The following is a 27,842-nucleotide window of genomic DNA, read 5'->3' as shown; positions in this document are numbered from 1 at the left end:
AAATGTTTCAACAATTGTGTATCTTTATCACCAACCATTAATTTTGATTCCCACTTGTACATAAATTCTTCTGCTTTTCCCTCTCCTATTTTATTTGATTCTATTTTAACCCTTTCAAAAAAAGAAGCAAGAAATCTCATTTGAGCTGCTCCATAACAATTTTTCAAAAGAGGAAGCTGCAGTCCTCTCAATGCAGAATTTGCATTGGGTTATTTGTAACATGGGATTCAATCGGAAATGGGTTCACGTGACATAAAACCATGATGCAGAATGTTTTCTAAGAATGGAATACAAGAGGAGGATTCACTAGGTCTCCAGCAGGATATAGATCACAAGATATAGGAGCAGAAGTTAGACCTTCGAGTCTGTTCCACCATTCTTCCACTCAGCCCCACTGCCCAGCTCTCTCCCCATTACCCTTAATTCCTTGACGTATAAAATACCTGTCAATCTCTGCCTTAAATACACCCAATGACCTCACGTGGGTTTCACGACCCATTGACAAAATCAATTTTTCCACATTTGTTTTAAATTGACACCCTTTTATCCTGAAATTATGTCCCTTGTTCTAGAATCCCCTACCATGGGAAACATCTTTGCCATATGTACTATGTCCAGGCCTTCCAGCATTTGAAATGCCTCTGAGGTCCCCCTTATCCTTCTGTACTCCAACTAGTTCAGTCGAAGAGTCGACAATTGTTCCTCATACACTAACCCTTTCATTCCTGATATCATTCCAGTAAATCATCTCTGACCTTCTCCAAGACCAGCACATCTTTTCTCAAATACGGCAGCCAAAACTCTAATTCTGATTGAATGGAAAGGGAATTCTCCAACGACACAAACACAACAGTTAAATGATATTATGTCTTGTTGAAATTTACCACTCGGGAAGGTTCTTGTTGTGTTGTTCAGGGAAGCATTAGTGTTTTTGTGACTCAATGTACCAGCATCTGAAGTCTGTTATCTCTTCAGAAAAGCTTGATAGCTTTAGCATGGAGCAGAGCTGAACCAAGTCTTTGCAGGTATTTAAGGGAGTGTGTGGGCAGGGTTTGTTCTGGACCAACAATCTCACCAAATGACTCTGCTTGAAATCAAGATTCAAACCATTTTGAGCAATACAACAGGAATTGTTCAACAAGAGCCTGATGTTCCCTGAGGAGTTTTCTTTCAATAGTGGAAGTGATTTTTTTTTTTAAAAGCCCGTTAATATTCCTGATACAGATGTTTGTATTTAACTTTCAGGTTGCTATCTGTTGTTAACTTGGAGGCCTTTAATGGGGTGACTGGGTGGAGTCTTTGCTTTAACCAAACAGTTCTCTTACAATTTTCCAGCTGTTGGATGCGATTCAGTTGCTTGAAAGTTTAGCAAGTGGGATTTTGATGTGAAATTGCAACTCACAGCGTCATTTTTGTGTTTGAAAATGCCAATGTGAAAATTTTAACTTTAGTCTTCTTGGTTTTCTCAAGTTTACAGAGGAAATGTTGGGTGAAGCTGAGAAGACAGAGTTGGATGCCCATTTGGCGTATCGGCTGGGCAAAGCAGAAAGCACAAAATGAGGGGCTGAAAAAATAATGAAGCAGACTGAAGTGCCGTTGAACCAAACCCAGGTAAAGAATTTAATTTTGTGCAGCGTACTTAAGAGACCAAACGATTTAGGCTTTTAGTGGTGACCTATTTAAATGAACAAAATCTGATTGGAATAGAAGTTTATGGAATGTTTGGAAGTTGCCACAAAAAAATGGAGCATATAAATTAGATGTTGTAATTAAGATAAATGAACAATTCAATGAGCCTGGTGTCACAGCATCTGACTCCCTCTACTGTACATCACCGTTAAACCTTCTCCCCAATATGAACCTGATGTCAAAGTATCTGACACTGTTAATCGTACATCAATGTTAAACCTTCTCACGAATGTGAATCCTGTCTCAAAGTTTCTGCCTCAGTCTATCGTACATCAACATTAAACTTTCTCCCCCCTGTGAACCTTGTGTAATAGAATCTGCCTCAGTGTACCGTCCATCACCGTTAAACCCTCTCCCCACTGTGAACCTGGTGTCACGGTATATATCTCAATTTACAGTATATCACCGTTAAACCTTCTCCCCCGTTGTGAACCTGGTGTAATAGAATCTGCCTCAGTCTACCGTCCATCACCGTTAAACCTTCTCCCCACTGTGAACCTGGTGCCACGGTATATATCTCAATTTACAGTATATCACCGTTAAACCTCCTCCCCAACATGAACCTGGTGTCACAGTATCTGCCTCAGTCTACTGTACATCACCATTAAACCTTCTCACTACTGTGTACTTGGAGTCGCAGTATTGATCTCAGTCTATCGTATATACTGATAAACCTCCTCCCCACTGTGCACCCGATGTCACGGTATCCATCTCAATTTACCGTACATCACTGTTAAACGTTCTCCCCAATGTGAACATGATGTCACAGTATCCGACACAGTTTATAGTAACTCACTGTTAAACCTTCTTACTACTGTGGAATCCATCTCACATTTTCTGCCTCAGTCTACCGTTCATAAACATTAAGCCTTTTCCTCCTGTGAACCTGGTGTTAAAGTATCTGCCTCAGTTTAAAGCACATCACCATTATGCCTTCTTACTGCCCTGAACTCAGCGTCACATTATATCCCAACGTCTACTTTACTTTACCGTTAAAACATCTCCCCACTCTGAACCTGGTGTCGCAGTATCTCATACAGTTTATTGTACATGACTGATAAACCGTGTTAATGTTCTGAAACCATTGTCAGTCTACCATACATCATCGATTAACATTTACACATCTGTGAATGGGTGTCACTGTATCTGACACAGTTTATCGTACATTACTGTTAAACCTTCTCCCCACTGTGAACCTGGTGTCACTGTATCTGACACAGTTTATCGTACGTTACTGTTAAACCTTTTCACTGCTGTGAACCCAACGTCACAGTAACTGTCTCAGTCTACCGGACATCATCGTTGAACCTTATCCCCACTGTGCACCTGGTGTCACATTATCTACCTCAACATACCGTATATCACCATTAAACCTCATCCCCATGTGAACCTGGTGTCACTGTATCTGCCTCAGTCTACCATACATCACCGATAAACATTATCCCCATTGTGCACCTGGTATCACATGATCTACATCAACATACCGTACATCACCATTAAACCTTATTCCCATGTGAACCTGGTGTCACAGTATCTGCCTCAGTCTACAGTACATCACCGTTAAACCTGATCCCCACTTTACTCCTGGTGTCAAGTTATCTACCTCAACATACCCTACAACATACCTTCTCCCCCTGTGAACCTGGTGTCACAGTATCTGACACAGTTCATAGTATATCACTGTTAAACCTTCTCACAAATGTGAATCCTACTATAAAATAATTCTCCCCTTCTAAGTCTCGCTGTATTCGAATCCCACCTATTTTAAAAATTCCAAAAAAAAGAGAAAAATCAATCCCTAAACAAGCTACTCAAGAGTAGTAACCCCCTAAAAATCTGGGTGTGGTAAAGTCCACAAGTGGCAGGTGACTAAAGGACTCAGTGTCACCCACCCCCAGTCAGACTTTCACAAAGTCCTGAAACAAAAACATTCAACCCAGTGATTCCAGTCCCAATGATTGTTCCGGATCTTCAATATCGAGAAGACTTTGCGTCAATTCAACTTTTTTCCATTCTTTCCATATTTTCCAATCTTCCCATTTCCATTCCCATTGACCCTTCCCTTCGGTGACAATGGTGACGATCACCCATTTCCTCGAACATCTGGCAATGAATTAGCAAATATTAAAGCATCTTGGTCATTTTCAAAAAACTGAGATTGAAAATTCCCATAAAAATCTTTCAATACTGCCGCATAACGAAAAGCAAATTTATATCCCTTTCGCCACAATACTTCTTCGGCTGAATTATATTCTCGGTCTCTTCTGATAATTTCTTGACTCAGATCTGCATTTAAAAAAAACCCTATTATTTTGAACCATCAGTGGAGCCTGATTTTGCCGTGTTTTCTGCACCACCAATCGGAGGATCATCTCTCTGTCTTGATATTTAAAACAGCGAATCAAAACTGCTTATGGTAATTGGCCTGGAAACGGTTTCTTCCTTAACACTCTGTTTGGTCGATCTAATTCCAGTCCATCCGGAATGAATTACCTGCCCTACACTTCTGGGATCCATTTCTTCAAAACCTTCACCGGATCCGAACCTTCCATATCTTCCGGAAGACCTACTATCTTAACATTATTTCTACGCCTTTAGTTTTCTAATGAGTCAAACTTCTTCAATAATTCCTTCCTCTGAAATCCCCCAATCTACAAAAGGATCTTCCACTTTTCCATTTTTTCTCTATTACGCTCCACTTGACTCTTGCATGCAAGAAAGCCTCCTCAATCTTTTAAAAATGTTCTTGCACAGTGTCCACTGATCATGTCCATCTCGTAACATCACTCTTAACTACATTAATATCTTGCTTCATAAAAGTTATTTCTTCACACACAGTGTTCATTTTAGTTTTCATTTCCAAAAAATCCTTGAGTCATCTGATGAGTCATCTGCATTGATATATTTGCCATATCTTCCATGAGTTGAGCAATCCCTTCCAGAATTGGAAACACAGAATCCAGTCCAGGATCCATCACCTCCCTTTGAGGCCGACCGTCTTTTGCCTCAGTCTCCAGTTCTTCAAACTCTAATGAAGTTGAGCATCTTCTTCCTCCATAGCAATAGGTCCTCTTCCGGTGCTGCTGCTGGTCTGGACACCCGATAACAGTGTGCCGGCCTCGTCAGTTAACCGTCGCTCAGACTCCCCCACAGCTCACACCTTTTCCAAAGCATTAGTGGACCCTCGACGCATTGCACATGCCCGGTAGCGCCACCGACTGCGCAGGTGCGTCTTCTGATGTTACACTGTACCTTTCCTGACCACTAGGCAATGCTGCAGGCTCACGGGCCTGTCCTCACTCAGCTGGCCCGCCCTCACGCCTGTGATCATGAGTGCACGAGTCAAAACCGCTGAACTCATCGCTGAGCTGTCGTCATCTTGAGATAGCGCAAGTGGTGCCGACTAAATACTTAGCCGGGCAGGAGTCCTCTGAGGCTTGGAGATACTAGTCGACTACTCCGTTGCTCAATTTGAACTCGGCCACAATTCTTCAACACTTTTGTAAGGTAATTCTTTCTGGAACTGAGTTTTCGATTTTTTCACATTTGTAGCCATTTCGATCCACCACTATTCCAAAGTCTATGAACAGTATTTTTAATCACTTTTACAACTTTTAAAATCGAGCATTTGATAGTCTAACTGGGGAAGGGTGGAACCACACGTCTACCCTCTGCGCCATCTTGTCACAGTATCTGACACAGTTTATAGTAAATCACTGTTAAACCTTCACATTACTGTGAATGCTGTCTCTCAGCTTCTGCCTCAATCTACCGTTCATCAACGTTAAACCTTCTCCCCCTGTAAACTTGGTGTTAAAGTATCAGCCTAAGTTTACCACACATCACCATTAAACCTTCTCCCCATTGTGAGTCCAGTTTTACTGTATCTGCCACAGTTTATCGTACATCACTATTATACCTTCTCACTACTGTGAACTCGGTGTTACAGAGCCTGCCACTCTACCGTACATCACCAGTAAACCTTCTCCTCAATGTGAGCATGGTGTTACTGTATCTGCCACAGTTTAGTGTACATCATCATTAAAAATTCTCCCCAATATGAAGCTGGTGTCACTTTATTCGCCAAAGGTTATCGTACAGCTCTGTTAAACATTTTCCCCACTATGAACCCGGTGTCACAGTAACTGCCTCAGTTTCCCATACAACACCAATAAAGCTTTTTTTTCCCACTCTGAGCCCAGTATCAACGTATCTACGTAGTCTCCTGTACATCACAATTAACCTCCTCCCCACTGTGAACCAGGTTTCACAGTATCTGCCACAGTTTATTGTATATCATTTTTAAATCTTCTCACTACTGTAAACCTGGAGTCACAGAATCTCCCTTATTCTACCATACATCTCTGTTAAACCTTCTCAGTACTGTGAACACAGTGTCACAGTATCTGCCAAAGTCGACTGTACATCACCGTTAAACATTCTCCCCACGTTGACCCATTTTTCACTGTTTTTGCCACCATTTATCGTACATGACAGTTCAGCCTTCTCCCCGCTGTAAACTTGGAGTCACAGTATATTCCACAGTTTATTGTACATCACTGATATACCTTCTCCTCGTTGTGAATGCGGTGTCACCATATCTGCGTCAGTCTTCCGTACATCACCATAAACTTCTCCCCAATGTGAACCTGGTGTCACTTTATCTGCCACAGTTAATATTACATCACCGTAAAAACCTCTTCCAACTGTGTACCTGGTATCACAGTATCAACCACAGCTTATCATGCATTACTGTTAAAGCTTCTCACCACTGAAAACTTGGTGTCACAGTATCTGCCAAAGTCTACTGTATATCACCGTTAAATATTCTCCCAACTGTGACACCGAGTTCACAGTGTCTGATACAGTTTATCGTACATTACTGTTAAACCCGCCAGATAAGATCCAGATAGCGAAAGAGGAGTTCTCACATCTGCAGGAACTGGGGATCATTCGTTGCTTCAACAGTCCTTGGGCCTCGCCGTTCCACCTGGTCCCAAAAGCCTCCGATGGCTGGCGCCCCTGCGGAGATTATCAACGGCTTAATGACACGACATTACCTGACCGTTACCGCATCCCTCACATTCAGGACTTTATGGCCAGTCTGCATGGTGTGAGAGTATTCTCCAAGGTCGATCTGGTGTGCGTGTATCATCAAATCCCATTGCACCCCGAGGACATCCCCAAAACGGCCATCATCACCCCCTTCAGCTTGTTCGAATTTTTATGCATGCCTTTCAGGCTCAAGAACACCACCCAGACCTTCCAGCACCTCATGGATACAGTGCGCAGGGATTTGAATTTCGTGTTCATTTATCTGGATGACATTCTTGTCGCCAGCAGAGACTGGGCACAACACAAGTCTCAGCTGCACACCCTCTTCTCCCGATTGGCCGAATTCAGCCTAATGATCAGCTCGGGAAAATACCAGTTTTGTGCAGAAGAAAATTTTGATGGGATGAAACTAATCCAGAATCCATTGCACAAGATTGGAAAAATTAGATTGAGCGTCTTCAAATACTTGGAAGTTTTGATGTCAACAGACTTTGGAGTGGCCACATTTGCTCAGTTACACCAGTTTTCTGATGTAAGCGAAGGTGGTTTTGATCCTGTCAGTTACTGAGTCCTGTGAAATAACCAAGTGCGAGTAGATGGTGGATCTGTAATGGGAAAAGCCAGAGTGGCTCCATTAAAGTCAGTCACAAGACCTTGAATGGAATTGACTGCTGCTATTATGGCGAGCAAAATGGACGCTATGTTAAGAAGAGAATTACAGATGGAGTTAGCAGATCCTGTGTTTTGGACTGATAGAACATCAGTGCTTAAATATATTAATAATGAAATCATGAGGTTTCATCTCTTTGTGACAAACAGAGAGAATGAAAACCTGGACAACAACAAATGGCAGATTTACCACAGGACAGAGTTTCACCTGATGAATTCCCATTTACATCCGTGGAAGTTGATTATTTTGGTCCTTTGCAAGTAAAGTGAGGACGAAGTGTTGAAAAACGATATGGAGTTATTTTCACTTGTTTGACTATGAGAGCAATTCATATTGAAGTAGCGTCATTGCTTGACAGAGACTCTTTTATTAATGTTCTTTGGCGTTTTATTCCTAGACCTGGTCAAGTAAAAAAATTATGTTCTGATAATGGATCTAACTTTAAAGGAGCTGAACTAGAATTATGAAAAGTTATTCAAAATTGGAATCAACATCAAATTCATGATACATTACTTCAGAAAGAAGTTAATTGGATATTTAATCCACCCATAGTTATGGGTGTGGTACGGGTAAGGGTTAGTTGGTTGTGGAGAACGTTTACAAAGGTCTGTACTGGGCAGTACTGGGCAGCAATGCTTAATGTTGTAATGGATGCGGAAGCTCTGGGAAGGGATAAGGGAGGGACTGGCCAGGAAGTCTGCAGATGCTGGGTCCGAGGGCAATGCCCAAACATGCTGGGCACACTCATGGATAGTTTTGTGAGGAGCAGGTCCTGAATCACGAGTCAAATTGAGTATTTCGAGAAGGTGTCAAAGGAAATAGATGAAGGTCAAGGTTTGTATGTGATGCACGTGGATTTTAGTAAGGTGCTTGACGAGGACGTCACGGTGGCCTCATTCAGAACGTCGGGAGGCATGGGATCCATGGAGCCTTGGCTGTGTGGATTCAGAATTGGCTTGTCTGCAGTAAACAGAGGGTAGAGGTAGATGGAACAATGACTAGTGGCGCTCCAAATGGATCTGCTCTGGGACCCCTGCTCTTTGTGATTTTTATGAATGATGATGGGAGTGGAAGGGTGGGTACGTCAGGGGATGACACAGAGGTAGAGATGTTGTAGACAGTGTAGAAGGTTGTCATAGGTCATCCAGTTTGCAGAGAAGTGGCAGATGGAGTTCAATCCTGTAAATAGAGATGTACTTAAACAAGCAACTGGTACAGGTTTATTTCCAGAGTCATTTTCAAGGGCACGAATAACAGTTATTCCAAAGAAGGTTGGAGACCCATTAAAATTAGCTTCATATAGACCAATATCTTTATTGAATGCAGATTACAAGAACGTGAGGGCAGAGCACTTGGTTAATGGCAGGATGATGAACAGTGTGCAGGACAGAGATATATTTAGATCCTGCTCCATAAATCGCTCAAGGTTGCTGTGCAAATTGAGAGGGATTTTAAGATGGTGTATTGTGTGCTGGCCTTCAGGAGTCAGGGATTGAGTTCAAGAACTGAGAGGTAACGTTGCAGATGTATAAAATTCTAGTCAAACCACACTTGGAATATTGTGTGCATTCCTGGGGCGAGAATACCAGTGGACGTCTAAATAAGATGAGATGAGGGAACTTTAGACAAGATGTGAGGGGGATATTTTGTTGACACAGAATGTAGTGGGTGGCTGGAATGCATTGCCAGGGGTAGTAATGGAGGCTGGTCCAAAAAAGGCATGAAAAAGATTTTAATTTCGGGACAGAAATAAAAGAAAAGCAGAAGGTACTGGTGAGAGGGAGGGAAGAGTAATATTGTTGTGGGGTACGTTCAGATGGGTCAGCTGAAGGGACTTGACTGATCCATCCATGATTTGTCCAGCATCTTGCTGCCATGTCGTGGTGAACCAGGGTGTTGCCTGATGGAGACACGGTACTCTGAGCTCTGCAGATATAGATTGTGGTTTTCTCCATAACACACTTCCTCAGGTAAAGCAGAGGAAGAGAAAGGCCCTAGTGTGCAGGGGTAGGGAGGGGGATGATGGGGGACGAGTTGGGGCCCTCCAAAGTCATCGTGATCAGGCCTCGGAGACAGCATCTCTATCACTCGTATTTCTCTTCCCAGGAGAAGGAGCGATCTCAGAGACAAGACACGAGTCCAGAAGAACATTGCAGCCCAGCTGAACAGAGGACGGACAACATCCTGATGGCCTGAACCCCTCCCCTTCTCCCTCTGGCCCTGCCAACTCCATTCCCCACTTCTTCCATATCCCTTCACCCACTTCCCCCACCCATTTCTCCCCTACCTCTCCTCCATTCCAACCCCCTCCCACTCACCTTCCCCTTCACCTACCCTCACACCTATGCCCTAAACTCAGCCCTCCTCCCTTCACCTCCCCTTCCCCTCTCCTTTGCCCCTCCCCTTCGCCTCCTAACCTTCCCCTCCTCCCCTTCCCCTCCTTCCCTTCCCCTCCCCTTCCTACCCCTAACTTAGGGGAAGGAGGGATAGGGGAAGGGGGTAGGAGAAAGGAGGTAGTGAGAGGGTAGGGGTAGGTAATGGGGTAGTGGTAGGGGGTGCAGGTATGGGGTAGGATTAGGGGAAGGGGATAGGTGTAGAGGATAGGGGTAGGGTTTAGGTTAGGGTTGGGGAAGGTGGGTAGAATTAAGATAAGGGTCAAGGACGGGTAGAGGTACAGTTAGGTTTAGGGTTAGGAGATGTGGGCTCGGGTTAGGTCGAGGTTTAGGGTTAGGTTTAGAGTTCAGGGCAGTGGGCTTGTGATATGTTTAGGGGAAGGGGGTAGGAGTAGGAGGTAGAGTTGGGGTGTGAGTTGGGGTTTGGGGAAGGTGGGTAGGATTAGGGTTGGGTTTAGGGGACACCGTAGGGATAGGGTTAGGGGACAGAGTAGAAATAAGAGTTAGGGTTGGGGACATGGTGTAGTATTTAAGGGTATCGGTAGTGTTAACGTTAAGGATAGAGTTTGTTAGGGGTTAGGGTAAGGTTGGGGAGGGGAGCGGGGGAGGCGAGCAGGGCACGGGAAATGGGGCGGTGATGGGGGAGGGGAATGGGCATGGGAATGAGGAGGGGTACGGTGTAGAGGAAATGGGAGGTGAATGGAGGAAGGCATCGCTACCCCCTCCCCTCCCCCTCCCTTCCCCCACATTATCCCTGCCTCCTCTCCTCCTTCCAGAGGAAGCCGGGCCTCATACCGGCCAGAACCTCCCTGTAATTTCAGAGCCTCCGTTTCAGGAAGTGCCTTAGACGCTTGCCACTGGACAGACATCTTGTCTCTTGATTCATTCTATACCGTTGATATTAAATTTAAAAATGGTTTGGTCTTTTAAAGCTTGAACTCAAAAGGCTGGTCCAGATAGACAACACAGAAACAGGCCCTTCGGCCCTACTCTCCTGCTGGCTGTGCTGTTGTAATCAGTCCATATTCCTCTCCACCTTTTCATTCTTAGCTCCCATCCAGCTCATGTTGCCTTGTCAATCTCACGGTCTGTGGGAAGAAGCTATTTCCCTCCCTGGCTTCTCTGCTTTTATTCCTCCATATCTCCTTCCTGATGGCAGGGGGACAAAGATGCTCTTTGCTAGATATCTGGGAGTCTATTTACAGAGCCCATCCCTGCAAAAAATTCAGGGGTCCCTTTCCTTGAGGTTCCACCCATGTTGCCTCTCCCTCAGCACTCTCTCGTCAGAACTCAATTGCACCCTCCTTCCCCTCCTCTCCCAGGTTTCAGTATCCCCCTGACAATTCCAGTCAGCTGCCATGTCCACACCCTGCCCCACCTGCTATCGAATGCCCTGCATCCTCCTTCCCCATTGGTTTCCTCCTGTTATCAGGCATCAGGATGGACCCCACCCTGTTGAAACTACCCGTATTCTCACTGATCTCTCTGCGCCTCTGCCCTCCATCCAGGGGTCTTGGTTGTCTTGTGGTGATGGTGGAGAACAAAGTACCAACTCAAGGAGATAGGGAGCTGTAAGGAGACCCCCAGTTCCAGGAGACAGGGAGAACCACAGAGATGCCCAACTCGGTCAATCAGGTAGAACCCGGTCATCAGGTGCAAGGAGCTCTTGGTACTGCTGCACGTGAGGCAGGTGTGGCCCATCCCCACACCTCCACCCTGTCAATTCCCAAAATACATTTCCTATTCATGTGGGGGTCCAAAATGGATAGAGTCTGGAGGACCATGTACATCGTCAATCAATGGGGGAATAACCCTAACCAGCATGGCTATTGTGTATGGCTGTGCTTCGAAACAAAGTGCAAGGGCACCAAAAGCCACTATGTGCTGAGGTTCTACCTGGCTCAGGTGTTGCGAAAGATTGGTCTGGCCCTGATGCCACACAATGTCCTAGTCAGCAGGACTTTGCCCCATCAACTTCATGGGAATGGTTGCATAGACAAACACTATTGACCACAGGGCCATCAGGCAGTGGTCAGCATGGAATTCCTGCTGACACAGAGACTAGGACTTGATGAGATACTGCGGGGTGGTCCCCTGAGCAGAGCATCCAGAGACAGACATCCAGAACTGCTGGAAGACCAGAATCTCAGTGAAAGATCCCCTTTGGTCTGCGTGAAACCCAGATAAGAGAAGCAAACACTAGAAGCCCAAAGCAAAGGGAGGAAGATTTAGGGGCAATATAAGGGGTACTTGTTTTTACACAGAGTTGTGGGTGCCAGGAATGCCTTGCCAGGAGTGGTGATGAAGGCTGAAATATTAGCGGCATTTAAGGGCTTCTTGGACACATGAATGAAGGAAACATAGAAGATAGGAGCAGGAGTAGGTCATTCGACCCTTTGAGCCTGCTCTGCCATTCAACGAGATCATGGCTGATCTTAAAGTTCAGTACCCCATCCCTACCTTCTCTCCGTAACCTTTAATACCCTTATACTGAAGAAATATATCTCATTCCCTCTTAAACATATTTAATGAACCTGCCTCTACTGCCCTCTGTGGCAATGAATTCTACAGATTCACCACTCTCTGGGTAAAGAAATTCCTCCTCATCTCCGTCCTAAATGGTTTGCCTATTATCCTCAAACCATGCCCCCGGGTTCTGGATTTTCCCATCCTTGGAAACATCCCATCTGCATCCATTCTGTCCAGTACTGCCAGAATTTTATATGTCTCTATGAGATTCCCTCTCAATCTTCTAAACTCCAGCGAGTACAATCCCAATTTGCGCAATCTTTCCTCATAAGTCATTCCTGCCATTCCAGGTATCAGCCTGGTGAATGCCTCTGCACTCCCTCCATTGCAAGAATGGAGGGTTATGAAGGAGGAAGGGTCTAGTTTTTATTTTGCTTGGAATTGATAGGTCAGCGCAACATCGAGGTCCGAAGGGCATAACTGTTCGACGTTAACCTGCTGGTCTTTTAGCACATGGAGATGTGGGTGAGGGAACGCTGCCCACCGGCCTATTCCACGTTGCTGAGAGATGTACTGAGGCTTGGTGCAGCCAACACGAGGGCGCTGTGGGGAAGGACTCTCATCCCCCGGGTCTTGAGGGGCGGAGACTAAGGGGAACCCCTTCAACCACAGAGTGCAGGGAGTAACCACAAGGTGTCAAAGTGCTTGAATGATGTTAAACAGAGAACATGAGCAGTGAAGGGAATATAGGCATGCAACACGAGGATGAGAAAAGACGTGGAACAGTTGTCCTCTTGGTCAATAATTTTAGAATAAAGTTAATTTTGGGCTGAAAAAGAGAAAAGCCCGAACTCAGTCAACTTTGTTTCATGAGATACATTCTCCAATCCAGGAAAGCTCCTCTGTACCCGTTCAAATTTAACCTGAGGAAACTGTATTCATGATGGAAACCTCTGCAAACACACAACGGGAACTACGCACAGAGAGACAAATGATACACGTGCAGTCCCTCCCAAAAAAGAAATAAATTCTGTTGAATCAATAGCAGAGTCATGGAGTCTTTGTCTGAGCCGGTCATCCATCATTCTCCATTCTCACTGCTCGCAGGAAGAATCAGTTTCTGGGCCTGGTGCTACTGGCTCCGATATTCCTCGACCTCTTTCCCGACGAGAAGAGCTGCCAAATGCTGTGGGCAGGTGGAAGGGATCCTCGACGACATTGACAATGAACCCGGTTTATCCCAATGATATTTGGGGTGGGTGGGTTGGGGGGACAGAGTCCCCATGATCCTATCTGCCACTCGTGGTCCTGCCGATCATTTTTAAAAAATATTTATAAACTTAAAACCACAACAAATTCACACAATTAATAATAATGCTCATCTAATGTGTAGCATCTATAAAAGAAAGAATAAAGAAACCACCCCCCACCCCCATCCCCAATATCCTACCCCGTTTCACTTCTCTCTTCAACAGAAGTGTCTGCTACAGTGGTGACCTCAGCAGGACCCAGCCCTTCAGTTGGATGTGAAGATCACGGTCCAGGCGGCTCCTCAGATGGTTTGGTTGAAGCTGTCAATGTTCTGGATGTCGCAGCCACACGTGGGGTTCAAACAGGCCAAGGACCAGTTCCACCTCCAAGAGATCACCGCTGATGACATCCATTACTCCTCCATGATGTTCTTGCTCATCAGGACATGGCAGCAAGGCTCATCGACTTCTGACATCAGCCTCCCGAGCAAGGCAAATAGGATGCCCTCAAGGAGCTCTTAACCTGCACCTTCAGGCCACGCCTTCATCCTCCATCTCATTCTGTTCCTGCTCTCACTGTCGCATGGCCCAGACAGTCATCCCAACATAACTCCCTTCGTGCTATTTATTTTCAGCTCTCACCAAACGCCCTGGACCCACTTTTCAGGAACTCTTCCCTTTTCCTCCCTATGTCATTGGTATCTCCATGTACCACAACCTCTGGCCCACTTTAGGATGTCTTGGACACCAACAGCAACACCCCAGACACTGGCACCAGGGCGGCACCACCTGGAAAAGGTCCAGGGTCCTAGTCCAACAGTCCTTTTCCTGAGCATCCAGGCAGCAGAGAAATATCAATGGTTGCTCAAAGCAAAATCCTCATTGCGGTGCCCACCAACAAGTTGAGGCACAAGGTTTTGTGGGTCTTTTGGGTTACTGGTGCCAACATATTCCCCAACTCTCCCTGCCCCTCCATCTACTGTACAATGTTGCCCAGAAAAAAAAACTCTCCGCTTCATTGATGACCTGAACAACAAATGGCTTCTTAAATGGCAAAACACGCTGTTGAACACCACTGCCACTGACCACAAGCACCCACCAACCCCTCAAAACTGGAAGACCCTTCGAATGACTTGTCTCTGCCATGAAGACAATTGCCTAGTGGAGCCTTGAGCAAAAGAGGCAAGGCCACCGAGTCCCACACAGCTTCTGGTTCAATTCCCTCCTGGAAGCTGCATCCCGCGACTCCCCATCTGAGTGTCAGATGCTCGCCTGCTCACCACAGAGAACCAGATGGAAGCAGAGACAGTTACACTCCAGCCACACCTCCCCAACATGTGATGGGTTAAATCTGCGGATGCCACTCACAGCGGACCAAAGAAATGGTACATCGCAGACCGCACAGAGGCCAGGTCCGAAGGACTGAGCCACTTGCAAGAACAGATCATGTCCTGCCCGAAAGTGACAGCCTCGCACCTGAATGACCCTGAGAAGAGCTTGGCACCATGGTCTGGGGCAAACCGTTCAACACCCTCGATGCTGGACAGCAGGAAAAAGCTTGGTTTACTGACGGCTCTGGCTGGTGGAGGTGCGAAAAACAGCGGTGTAAGGTGGGAGCGCTCCAGCCCACCACAGATAAAGTACTGACACAAGAGGGTGTGGTGGAGGGGAGAGCCAACTGTCCAAGCTGGCAGCTGTGGCACTGATACGAAAAGGGACAACCAGGCGGGCCCAGGAGCCTCTTTTCCAATTAGTGCCACAGGATTTCTGGGCTGTGCCAAACAACACGTCAGTGTGGATGGGTTGGCGGCAGGAGACAGGGAGGCAGATCCATGGCTGCCTGCTCTGAGGACAACAGCACTGGCAGATCTTCTGAGAGATGGAACAACAAAAGAATAGTCAGGGTCCACCACGTCGATGGTCACACCTCCAGGAAAACTACTGAAGCTGACGCGATGCCACTGTGGACTGAGCTGCTCAAATATGCTCTGCCACCATTTTCCCCAAGCAGAGTGACCCCGGAGCCTTGGCAGCATTGGTGCATCATAAATGTGGGCATATGGGGGCACTATGATGGACAGAGGATCTGGGGGTCTCATAATGTTGCAAGAACTGTGATGGCCAAATGCCCTATTTGTAAGCAATTAAAACCAAGGGCCACATTCGCTGGGGTTCGGGAGCTGGCTAAGTCTGATAAATTGAACATATCCGGCCTCTCCCCTGTCAAAATAAAAAGTGATATGTTCTCACGATGGTCAGCACATACTCGGATGTCCTGCCAGCGGGCCAACCAAGCACCATTTTAGCGTGCTCCATATGTGGAATGCCCTATCGGGTAACGTCCAACCAGCAATGGGTGGTGATGCCAAGTATTTGGGGCCACCTGCATATCCCCTACCACCCAGAGGCATCCAAGATCAATGAGTGAATGAATGACCTGTTCAAGGTATCGTATGTGACAAGTTGATTGTCAAGTCTTCTATCCACGAGTGGTTGCAAGTGTATCAATTAATCCGGCGAGTTTGTGTCTGTGTGTGTCTTTTACTCCTCATGCGACTTCACTACATGTGTCAATAAAAGACAACTGTGTTCAAATTCGCCACCCTTGGGAACCCTCGAATCAGTTTCACACACATAATAATTGGTGCAGTGAGCAGGGTCCTTCGAGTTCCGACTGAACACAGCTGCAGTGGAGATGCTTTGGAATCGGGGCAGGAAATCGAGTGCAGCAGGGAGAACAAGATCTGCGGGTGGACTGACGAGAGTGCAGGGTTGGGGAGCTTGGCAAGCATGCTGGCGGACCACGGCAAACTGGTAGACTGGTCCAAGCTCCTGGATCCACATCTTGAGAAAATAGGTCACCACGTGTTGTCCCACTTCAAGAAGTCGGGGTTCCCAAAATCTAAGGGGAATAAGAGGGTGCCTTTTGGCTGCCAGTGTTTCTCCTGAGAAACCAATGTGAGATCATAGAAAGGAAAGATTTGGAGAGGGCCCAGGAAAATAAGGAGATAAAGGTGGTCCAGCAGCGCTGCTGTGCACTGCAGGAGGCAGCGCAGACTCCCCCAACCTGAGCCACTGATGTCGAGATGAGAGGGACAGAGGTAGCCAACAGGCATGCCAATCAAGGTCTGACTCCTCCCCACTCCCCCAGTGAGTGAGTTTGTCCTGGCCATGGAGCGATTAGCTGAGGCCATTTGCCAGGATTCAGGCATTAAAGGTTTCAGAACAGGCCAGGAAGAGCATGAAATCAATTTATTTGCAGAAGTTGTTCTGATATATCTGACAGACCCGACACACTCATTGCCCAAGTTGTGCTCCACCCTGGAGGACTATGGGGAGATCTCTGGGTGTAAGTTCTTTTGGGATATGTGCAAAATCATGTCACTTAGGAAGGGGGATTAGAGCCAATGTCAAGAAAATAGTCAACAAATGTGGAGGAAAAATGGAATCAAATATCTAGGAGTTAGAATAGATAACAACGAGTAATTTAGACCAGCTGAATTATTCTCCCCTTGCTTGGGGAAATTGAGGAGGATTTAAATGGTTGGATGTCCCTGCCCATTACACTAGTGGTGTCACAGAGAGGGGAGGTGTCACAGAGGGGGGAGATGATGACACAGAGGGGGTGATGATGTCACTGCATGGGGCAGCCATAGCTGAGTCGTGTCATGGCACAGCAACAAGAGAAAGATGCCTCTCCTGGAAGGGGATTCTGGCCCCCATGTCGGAGTAGGACGCAGTCTCATCCCAGGGACCCTCTGATCAACAGGGTTGTGTTTAAATGCACACTGCACCCATGGGTGAGATAAAGAGCCTGTTACAGGCTCCCCGACTGGGACAGAGCCTCCTCTGGCACCATCCTTCACCCAGTGTGCGCGGAGAGAATGGAGGCTGCATTTAATCCCCTCTCCCCATCCTGTGTGCAGGGCACTTTATGAGGCAGCTGGAGGGGACTGGGGAGGGGAGAACAATGGCATGTGAGGGAATACAGGGATGGGGTCTGTAGGAGTGGAGGGGAGAACCAAGGAATGGGGTTGCACCACAGGATAATGTCAAGGGAGATTGGATCAGAGGTAGGGGACATAGGGTTGAGCTGGGGAGATGGGGTGCGAGGGGACGGAAGGCACTGGGGAAAACCATGGGGGTGGTGTTGGGTGGTGGATGAGAGTGTGGTAGAGGAATCGGGGCAGGGGAGAGTGTGAGGTGTCTGAGGGAGAAGAGAAGTTGCGAGGGGATGGAAAGTAGACCTTTCAACAGAAATAGGACAGAGCTCCCCCTCCACCTGGAATGGGATCTGTCCACTGAGAGACACGACCGCTCCTCCACCCACCCCCCCCCCCCCCCCGGGTTACAAGATCCCTTCCACCCTTGCATACACCCCCACACCCCCCCAACCGGGATAGGATTCTTTCCCCCAGTGGACCTGGATGAAGGTGCTAGAAAGTGTTTCTGCTGCGGCGGACCCAGCAGAGTTGAGTGGTGAAGCGTGGGGCTCTCTCCGCACCACCTGCTCCCTCATGCGACGAGGTCTCGCTTGCATCATGGAAGATCACGGTGTTGCTGAGCTTCTGGGAATGTGGAGGGCTTCTGCTAAACCCGTGGTGGGGTTCAGAGTGCTTCATCTCCCCGGGACGTGCTCCCATGGAGGGAGGGTTGTAAACAAAGTGAACGGCTGCAGAACTGGCCTCAGTCTGAGGAGAGTGATCAAAGAGGGACCTGGGGTGGCAATATTTCTACTGAGAGGCTGGAACGAACCACCAGAGGATTAATTCTGACATTTAGGTGACCCTTGGAAGGGAGTTAGAGGGAGGGGTAGAGACTAACTTGGACAGCAAGGCTGGGTTGGGATAAATGACCTGTTGTGTACCCTCTGGGTGTGTAAATGCTGCTGCTTCTGCCCCAGAAGACATGGCAATAAGGTCACAACAGAGGTGGCCACACCGTGTCATGGACCCAACGTCCCCAAGGTGGTGTCCTGCACAGATGATAAAATCATCGACAATGGATCTTTCGGTGTGGTGTACCAGGCAAGGCTGGTGGACTCCGGAGAGCTGATTGCCATCAAGAAGATCTTGCAGGACGAGAGATTCAAGGTGAGGGGGAGGAGCAGTTGTGTGGAAATGAAAAACCCTGATATTTAACTTTAGGGCCTACAGCACGTTCACAGGCCTTTGCGACACATGAGCCCGTTTCACACCATTACACCCAATTGACAAACACCCCAAACACATTTTTGAAGGGTGGGTGGAAAGAGGAGCATCTGACAGATGCCATGGGGTTTGGAAACAGAGAAAGTCACACAAACCCACAACAGCACCCACCCTCCCCACACACACACACACACACACACACACACACACACACACACACACACACACACACACACACACACACACACACACACACACACACACACACACACACCTGGCAAATATCAGAGATTTTCTGCAAATTAATTGTTTAGTAGAAGCTGGGAAAACAATCATAAAAACTGAAATGATACTTCATTGAACCCCCTGACGAGTCCCCACTCCAGCGACACGACTGACTCTCGAAAAGTCCCCCACTTCGGCCTCCCTTGGAGTTCCCCACCTCTGACCTCTTGACGAATATCCTCCCCGCCTCCCCCCTCAACTTGGACAAGTCGCCCCTCAGGTCCCCGACCCATCGCCCAGCCTTGCTGATGTTCCTCTCTCGCCATAGAACCGCAAACTGCAGATCGTGCGAAAGTTGGATCACACCATCATCGTCCCTCTTCTCAACTTCTACTCCTCTGTAGTCAAGGTAAGATCCACCTGCACCCACCCCACCCTCACTCTGATGCATATCATTTGCTGCTACCTTCCCCATTCCTTCAATCGATCTGTCTCCCTGCAGTCTCTCTGTTGCCTCCATCCTGCCCCTCTGACCAGTGCCGACTCCTTGACGCTGGCTGCCCTGCTCCTCACCCATTAACTCATGACCTCTTGCCATTTCAACTCCAGACAGCAGCAGCCAAGACCACAAGACAAGGTCGCCAAATTCGGCCACTCAGCCCCTCCAGTCTGTTTCCCCAATTCATTTCACGAATGTATTTTCCCACATAACTCACTTCCCCAGAACCTTTTGGTGCCCTTCCAAATCAACGCCTGCTCTGAATCGTCCCAACAACTCAACCTCCACATGTTCGACCCCAGCCAACACCCGGCTGCAAACATTTCTCATCTCGAAACGTCAATGGTTTTTCTCTCCCGGTGAATCCTTGCCTCACGAGGGAGGGCGGTCAGAGCTGCACATTTTGTGCAGTCTCACCAGAAGCCGAATGATGGGGCAGCGGACGGGTCCACTACGGCCTGTTGACGCTCTGCTCGCTGATTCATGCCATGTTGTGTTGAGCAGTGGGGGCATCAGGCCTACAGAGAGCAGGAGGGGCTGGCACTCCAGTTGGGAGAGGCACTGGGTGTTGTAGGGTAAATCCAGCTGATATGTTTGTATTGTGTCCAAGAGAAAGAGGAGGTTTATTTGAATCTGGGTCTGGACTATGTTCCCGAGACGGTTCACTGCATGGCCCAGCACTTCAACAAGGCCAAGCAGCCCATTCCCATGATCTACATCAAGGTGGTTGTGGGTCTGGGTGGTCAAGTTGTCCACTGGGGCAAGCTTGGATGGTGGGGTTGGAGGATATGAAGGAGTTTACTGGCTGAGTCTCGCTGGGGACTGGATATCGATGAAGGGTGCATGAGGGTCTCAATGGGTATTGGTGAGGAGAGAAAGGGTAGTGAGGGGAGAGGGGTGGAGAGGATGATGAGGATGGATGTTGATTGGCAGGGAGGGGCCCTTCACCCACCTCCCCTTACCCTCAGGATATAGACCTGGCAAGTGTGGAGGCTGAGTGGTTCATGTTATATCGTTGTGTTGCCAGATGTTCATGTACCAGCTGTAGCAGAGCATGGCCTACTTCCATCCTCAGGGGGTTTTCCATTGAGACATCAAGCCCCAGAAGATGCTGGTAGATCCCGAGATGGCCTTCTTATTGCTCCTTTATTTCGGCAGGTAGATCCACCCATGTCTGTCCGTTCACCACCTCAACGCGGTACTGATCCCTCTCCCCAACACGGCCTTGTCCCCTCCCCACCAGCTCTCACCCTTCCCCCACCAGCTCTCTCCCCTCCTCCCTCTCCCAACTTGCCCCTTCCACAGCTTAATAACTTATTCTAAATAAGATTGTGGGGGGCTTAGATGGAATGAACAGCCAGAAACCTTTCCTAAAGTGTCAGGTGCAAATCTCAGAGAGCATCCGCTTCAGGTGAGGGGAGATTTTTTTTATGCAGAGAGTTGTGAGAGCTTTGAATGCGTCACCGGAGAAAGTGGTAGCGGTTGGGAGAATAGGTACATATAAAAGTCTCTGAGACGAGCATGTGGATGTGAGGGAACAGAATTTCTACATGATAGAGGAATTTGGGGATATGGCGAGAAGGCAGGGTAGGTCGAGTTGGGTCATAAATTAGATCAGCCATGATCGTATTGAATGGCGGAGCAGGCTCGATAGGCCATTTTTGTCCTACTCCTGTTCCCACTTCCTATGTTCCTATGGGTGTGGTACAGGTAAAGGTTGTGGAGAACATTTACAAAGGTCAGTACAGCCTTTATGGGCCAAAGGGCCTGTACTGGGCAGCAATGCTTGATGTTCTAATGGATGCGGAAGCTCTGGGAAGGGGTAAGGGAGGAACTTGCCAGGAAGTCTGCAGATTCTGGGGCCGAGGGCAATGCCCAAACATGCTGGGCAAACTCATGGATAGTTTTGTGAGGAGCAGGTCCTGCTTCACGAGTCAAATTGAGTTTTTCGAGGAGGTGTCAAAGGAAATAGATGAAGGTCAAGGTCTGTATGTGCTGCACGAGGATTTTAGTAAGGTGCTTGACAAGGTCCCCACGGTGGCCTCATTCAGAATGTCCGGAGGCATGGGATCCATGGAGCCTTGGCTGTGTGGATTCAGAATTGGCTTGTCTGCAGAAAACAGAGGGTAGTAGTAGATGGAACAATGACTAGTGGCGCTCCAAAGGGATCTGCTCTGGGACCCCTGCTCTTTGTGATTTTTATGAATGATGATGGGAGTGGAAGGGTGGGTACGTCAGGGGATGACACAGAGGTAGAGATGTTGTAGACAGTGTAGAAGGTTGTCATAGGTCATCCAGTTTGCAGAGAAGTGACAGATGGAGTTCAATCCTGTAAATCAGATGTACTTAAATAAGCAACTGGTCCAGGTTTATTTCCAGAGAAATTTTCAAGGGCACGAATAACAGTTATTCCAAAGAAGGTTGGAGACCCATTAAAAGTAGCTTCATATAGACCAATATCTTCATTGAATGCGGATTACAAGAATGTGTGGGCAGAGCACTTGGTTAATGGCAGGATTATGAACAGTGTGCAGGACTGAGATATATTTAGATCCTGCGCCATAAATCGCTCAAAGTTGCTGTGCAAATTGAGAGGGAGTTTAAGATGGTGTATTGTGTGCTGGCCTCCAGGAGTCAGGGGATTGAGTTCAAAAACCGAGAGGTATCGTTGCAGATGTATAAAATTCTCGTCAGACCACACTTGGAATATTGTGTGCATTCCTGGGGCGAGAATACCAGAGGACGTCTAAATAAGGTGAGCTGAGGGAAATTTAGGCAAGACGTGAGGGGTACATTTAATTCACACAGAATGTAGTGGGTGGCTGGAATGCATTGTCGGGGTAGTAGCGGAGGCTGATCCAAAAAAGGCATGAAAAGGATTTTAATATGGACAGGAATTCAAGAAAAATGGAGAGTACTGGTGTGAGGGAGGGGTGGGTAACATTGTTGTGGGGTAGGTTCAGATGGATCAGCTGAATGGTCTCGACTGATCCATCCATGATTGTCTAACATCTTGCTGCCATATCGTGGAGAACCAGGGTGTTGCATGATGGACACACGTTGCTCTGAGCTCTGCAGAGAGAGATCGTGGTTTTCGCCAAAACAGACTTCCTCAGGTAAAGCAGAGGAAGGGGAAAGGCTCCAGTGTTCAGGGGTAGGGGGGATGATGGGGAAAGAGTTGGGACCCTCCAAAGTCATTGTGATCAGGCCTCAGAGACAGTATCTCTATCACTCGTATTTCTCTTCCCAGGAGAAGGAGTGATCTCAGAGACAAGACACGAGTCCAGAGAACCTCGCATCCCAGCTGAACAGAGGACGGACAACATCATGATGGCCTGAACCCCTCCCCGTCGTATCCCTCTGGCCCTGCCAACCCCATTCCCTGCCTCTTCCATGTCCCTTCACCCACTTCCCCTCTTCTCCTCTACCCCTCCTCCATCCCAACCCCCTCCCGCTCACCTTCCCCTTCTCCTGCCCTCACAACTATGCCCTAACCCCAGCCCTCCACTCTTCACCTCCCCCTTCCCCTCCGCCCTTTCCTTCCCCTTTCTCCCTCCCCTTCCCCTCCCCCATCCCCTCCCCTAACCCTCCCCCTTCCCCTCCCTTTCTCCTCCTCCCCTTCCCCTCCCCCTTCCCTTTCCCCTTCCTACCCCTAACCTAGGGGAAGGAGGGGAAGGGGGTAGGAGAAAGGGGGTAGTGGAAGGGGGTAAGGGTAGGGGTTGTGGTAAGGGGTAGGGTAGGGGGTAGTGGTAGGGGGTGCGGGGATGGGGAAGGGGTAGAAGGTAGGGTTAGGGGAAGTGGGTAGGTTGTTAGGGATAGGGTAGGGATAGTGGTAGGGGGTGCGGGTATGGGGAAGGGGTAGGAGGTAGGGTTAGGGGAAGGGGGTAGGTTGTAAGGGATACGGTAGGGGGTAGTTGTAGGGGGTGTGTGTATGGGGAAGGTGTAGGAGGTATGGTTAGGGGAAGGGGGTAGTTGTAGGGGGTGCGGGTATGGGGAAGGGGTAGGAGGTAGGGTTAGGGGAAGGGGGTAGGTTGTAAGGGATAGGGATAGGGTTTAGTTTAGGGTTGGGGAAGTTGGGTAGAGTTAGGGTTAGTGTTAGGAGACATGGGGTCGGGCTATATCTTGGTTTATGGTTAGGTCTATAGTTCGGGGAAGTGGGCTTGTGTTAGGTATAGGGGAAGGGGGTAGGAGCAGGGGGGTAGAGGAGGAGTGAGGTTTGGGGTTAGGGGATGGTGGGTAGCATTAGGGTTGGGGTTAGGGGGCGGCATAGGCGTAGGAATAAAGTTAGGTTTAGTGGACGGGGTGGCGGTAGAGTTAGGGGACGTGGAGTGGTGGTAGTGGGTATCGGTAGTGTTAAGGTTAGGTTTAGGATTTTGTTAGGGGTTAGGGTTAGGAGTAGGAGGAAGGGAAGGGGGAGGGGAATGGGGGAGGCGAGCGGGGGACGGGAACTGGAGACGGGAAGGGGGAGGGGATGTGGGAGGGGAACGGGCAGTGGAAAGGGGAGGGGAACGGGGTAGAGGAAAGGGGAGGTGAACGGTGGACGGCATCCCTAGCCCGTCCCCTCCCCTTCCCTTCCCCCGCATTTCCCCTGCCTTTCCTCTCCTCCTTCCAGAAGAAGCTGGGCCTCTTTCCGTCCAGAACCTCCCTGTGGTTTCAGAGCCTCCGTTTCAGGAAGTGCCTTCGACGCTTGCTGCTGGACAGACATCTTGTCTCTTGATTCATTCTGTACCGTTGATATTAAATTTAAAAATGATTGGGTTTTTTAAAGCTTGAACTCAAAAGCTGGTCCAGATAGACAAAACAGAAACAGGCCCTTCAGCCCCTCTCTCCTGCTAGCTGAGCTGTTGTAATCAGTCCATATTCCTCTCACCCTTTTCATTCTTAGCTCCCATCCAGCTCATGTTGCCTTGTCAATCGCACGGACTGTGGGAAGAAGCTATTTCCCTCCCTGGCTGCTCTGCTGTTATTCCTCCATATCTCCTTCCTGATGGCAGGGCGACAAAGATGCTCTGTGCTGGATATCTATGAGTCTATTTACAGAGCCCATCCCTGCAATCAATCAGTGGACCATTGCCTTGAGGTGGCACCCATGTTGCCTCTCCCTCAGCACTCTCAGAACACTACTGCACCCTCCTTCCCCTCCTTTCCCAGGTCTCAGTAACCCGCTGACAATTCCAGTCAGCTGCCATGTCTATACCCTGCCCCACCTAAACCGCTGGATCGACCAGCGCCTTCTCCCCTCAAGAGTTCGAGGAATCCACTCTCTCGCAATGTCCTGCTCTCGAATGCCCTGCATCCTCCTTCCCACTTGGTTCCTCCTGTTATCAGGCGCCTGGATGGACCCCACCCTGTTGAAACTACCCGTGTTCTCACTGATCTCTCTGCGCCTCTGCCCTCCATCCAGGGGTCTTGGATTTCTTGTGGGGGTGGTGGAGAACAAAGCACCAACTTAAGGAGATGGGGAGCAGTACAAAGACCCCCAGGTCCAGGAGACACGGAGAACCACAGAGATACCCATCTCTGTCATTCGGGTAAAACCTGATTATCAGGTGCAATGTGCAAGGAACTTTTGGTCCTGCTACACGTGGGCCAGGTTTGGCCCATCCCCACACCACCACCCTGTCAATTCCCAAAACAAATTTCCTATTCATGTGGGGGTCCAAAATGGATAGAGTCTGGAGAAGGACCGTGTACATCGTCAATCAATGGGGACAAGGGTGTAACCAGCATGGCCATAATTGTGTGTGGCTGTGCTTGCAACCAAAGTGCAAGGGCACCAAATGCTGCTATGTGCTGATGTTCTACCTGGCTTAGGTGTTGCGAAAGATTGGCCTGGCCCTGGTGCTGCACAATGTTCCAGTCAGCAAGACTTTGCCCCTTTACCTTCCTGGGAACGGTTTCATAGACAAACACATTTGACCACAAAGCCATCAGGCAGTGGTCAGCAGAGAATGTCTGACACAGAGACTCTAGGACTAGATGGGATACTGCGGGGTGGTCCACGGAGCAGAGCATCCAGAGACAGACATCCAGAACTGCTGGAAAACCAGAAACTCAGTGAAAGATGCCCTTCAGTTTGCCTGAAACCCAGATGGGAGTAGCAAACACTAGAAGACATCTGTCTAAAGCAAAGGGAGGAAGATTTAGGGGAGATATCAGGGGTATTTTCTTTTACCCAGAGTTGTGGGTGTCAAGAATGCCTTGCCAGGAGTAGTGATGAAGGCCAAAACATTAGGGGCATTTTAGGGGTTCTTAGTTACATTGAGGGGCTGAGACCAAGGAGGATATTCTCCAACAGCAGAGGGTGGCAGTAACCGCAATATGTCAAAGTGGTGGCAATGAAGCTAAACAGAGACCATCTAATGTGACTGTGCGCCTGGCTGCGGGAATTTGGACTTACTATATAGACCTTGCTAAGTGCTAGTTCAGGTTGGAAACGTTCCACTTCCTTGGGGGTCAAATCAACAGGCACGGAACTAAACCCTGCTTGAAAAGGTAGAGTTTGTTAAGTGCTTCCTCAAACCCCACATAATGAAGGGGCTGCAAGAATTCACTGGTACGATTAATTTTTATCACCGATTCATACCGGTAGTGGCCGACATCATTTTTTTGTTTTTAAACTTTATTTAAGATTTTATAACATGAATAACATATAGAATTACATTTAAAAAATTAAGAACAAAATAATAAAATTACAATACAGTATCAGTAATCTAAATAAAGTATACCCTCCCCAATAATTATTACACATTAATAACCCAACTCAAATTAGTCCAACCCCCCCTTCCCCCCAATATAAAGAGTGAAGAATTAATAAAGTTAATAATATATGTGAGAAAAAAACCCACTTACAAAAAAAACCAAAAACATAACCGATTAAAATACTAACAAAAAGAAAAGTAATTAATACTAAGATATCAGACTTAAAAAACATATTTAAATCAAACTTAAATGCATATATTTAACAGAGTTAAGATGAAACATATAATTAACAAACTTAATATAAAAAATTAGTAAAATTAGTAACATTGTCTATCAAAAATTCTTAAACAATAATCAATTCTTTAAAAAAAATTGTAGCATGAGAAAAAAAAAGATGAAAAATAAAACTTTCTCTATAGAGATAAACCTTCACCAAATATCAACTAACTTCACATCTAACATCATATTAGTCACATAAACTGCCATCTTAAAACAAAATTCCAACCTCATTAAACATTGTACAATTCAAATTTGGTACTCTTCCACCATTTTTCCCTTTAAAACCTTGAATAATTACCCAATAAAAGCTCCAATACCACATTTAAATATCCCCAATCATTACGTTAAAATTCAGATATTCAAATAATAAAAATACATCTACAATGAAATCTATATCTTCAACAAATAGAGCATAAGCCACAAACAAAATTCAAGCCTCATTAAGAATTGTACAATTCAATTTATAACTTTCACCATTATTCCCTTCGTTCTATAACTAAAATAGCAAAATAATATGCACCAGAATTACCACTCCTTTCACCTTAAAGAAAAAATATTTAAAAAAAACTTATCCATCCCATTCACATTTAAATTTCAAATATTCCTGATCTACTGAATAAACTTTACAAAAACAACCACATGAATTTTTAGTTTTTTAAACAATCAAATACTTTCTTATGCTTTTTTTTATAAACACAAAAGAAAACCCTTAACTCTTTAATCTAATAATACAAAAAAAGGAAAAATAACAGGTAGGAGGTTAAAAATACCCCCTCCCGTCTAAACCACGCAATTCGGTAACTCCCAAAAAAAATGGGTGTGAGATAACTCACACGTAGCAGATGACTTTCAGGAAATAGTGCCCATCCAGTTCTCTCCCCCAACTCTCACTTCATCTTAAACTAACATCATCATTATTTAATATTCCTTTTTTTAAAAAAAATTAAAAAAAAAGAACAACTCTTCTTTTAATCAGCTCCAACTGCCGAGTCACCATTACAACCATTCCTTCTTGGAGCACGGCTCTTTTCTTCCATCTCTTGTCTCCTTAGAGATCGCGGCGACTACGTCTCTGTTGAAACCGAGTAATTGGCAGCTCTTGAGCAAATGCTATAGCTTCCTTTGGAGAATCAAAGAACTTTGGTTGGCAACCATCTTGAAAAACCTTCAAAACAGCTGGATATCTAAAGGTTGCCTTATAACCTTTCTTCCACAACAACTCTTTAGCAGAATTGAATTCCCGTCATTGGAACATAACTTCTTGACTCAAATCTGCATAGAAGAAAACTCGATTATTTTGAATCATCAAGGGTGATTTTCTCTGTTTTGCATTTCTAATAGCCACTCGTAAAATTATTTCTCTGTCGTAATAATTCAACCAACGAACCAAAACAGGTCTTGGACTTTGACCTGAAATAGGTCTTCTACGCAAGGCTCTGTGAGCACGTTCCAGTATTATAC

General features: G+C 47.0%; 1 protein-coding gene across 4 annotated transcripts in view; it reads left to right on the top strand.

The window, feature by feature from the left end:
* Positions 1 to 9,977, top strand: part of LOC138745707 (endophilin-B1-like) — a 64,426-nt gene extending 54,449 nt beyond the window's left edge. For all 4 annotated transcript variants that reach the window (XR_011346431.1, XR_011346432.1, XR_011346430.1 and 1 more), the window contains 2 exons: positions 1,471 to 1,611; positions 9,521 to 9,977. Coding sequence is in view for 1 of the 4 variants with exons in the window: in XM_069902988.1 (XP_069759089.1) it covers positions 1,471 to 1,560 (90 nt within the window). In the remaining 3 variants the exon portion in view is untranslated. The remainder of the gene's footprint in view (positions 1 to 1,470; positions 1,612 to 9,520) is intronic.
* The last annotated feature ends 17,865 nt before the right edge of the window (positions 9,978 to 27,842 follow it).

The sequence above is a fragment of the Narcine bancroftii genome, chromosome 11 (genome assembly GCF_036971445.1).
Source record: "Narcine bancroftii isolate sNarBan1 chromosome 11, sNarBan1.hap1, whole genome shotgun sequence".
NCBI lineage: Eukaryota > Metazoa > Chordata > Chondrichthyes > Torpediniformes > Narcinidae > Narcine > Narcine bancroftii.
The sequence above is the reverse complement of the archived record's forward strand: the minus strand, read 5'-3'. Positions and strand labels throughout refer to the sequence as shown.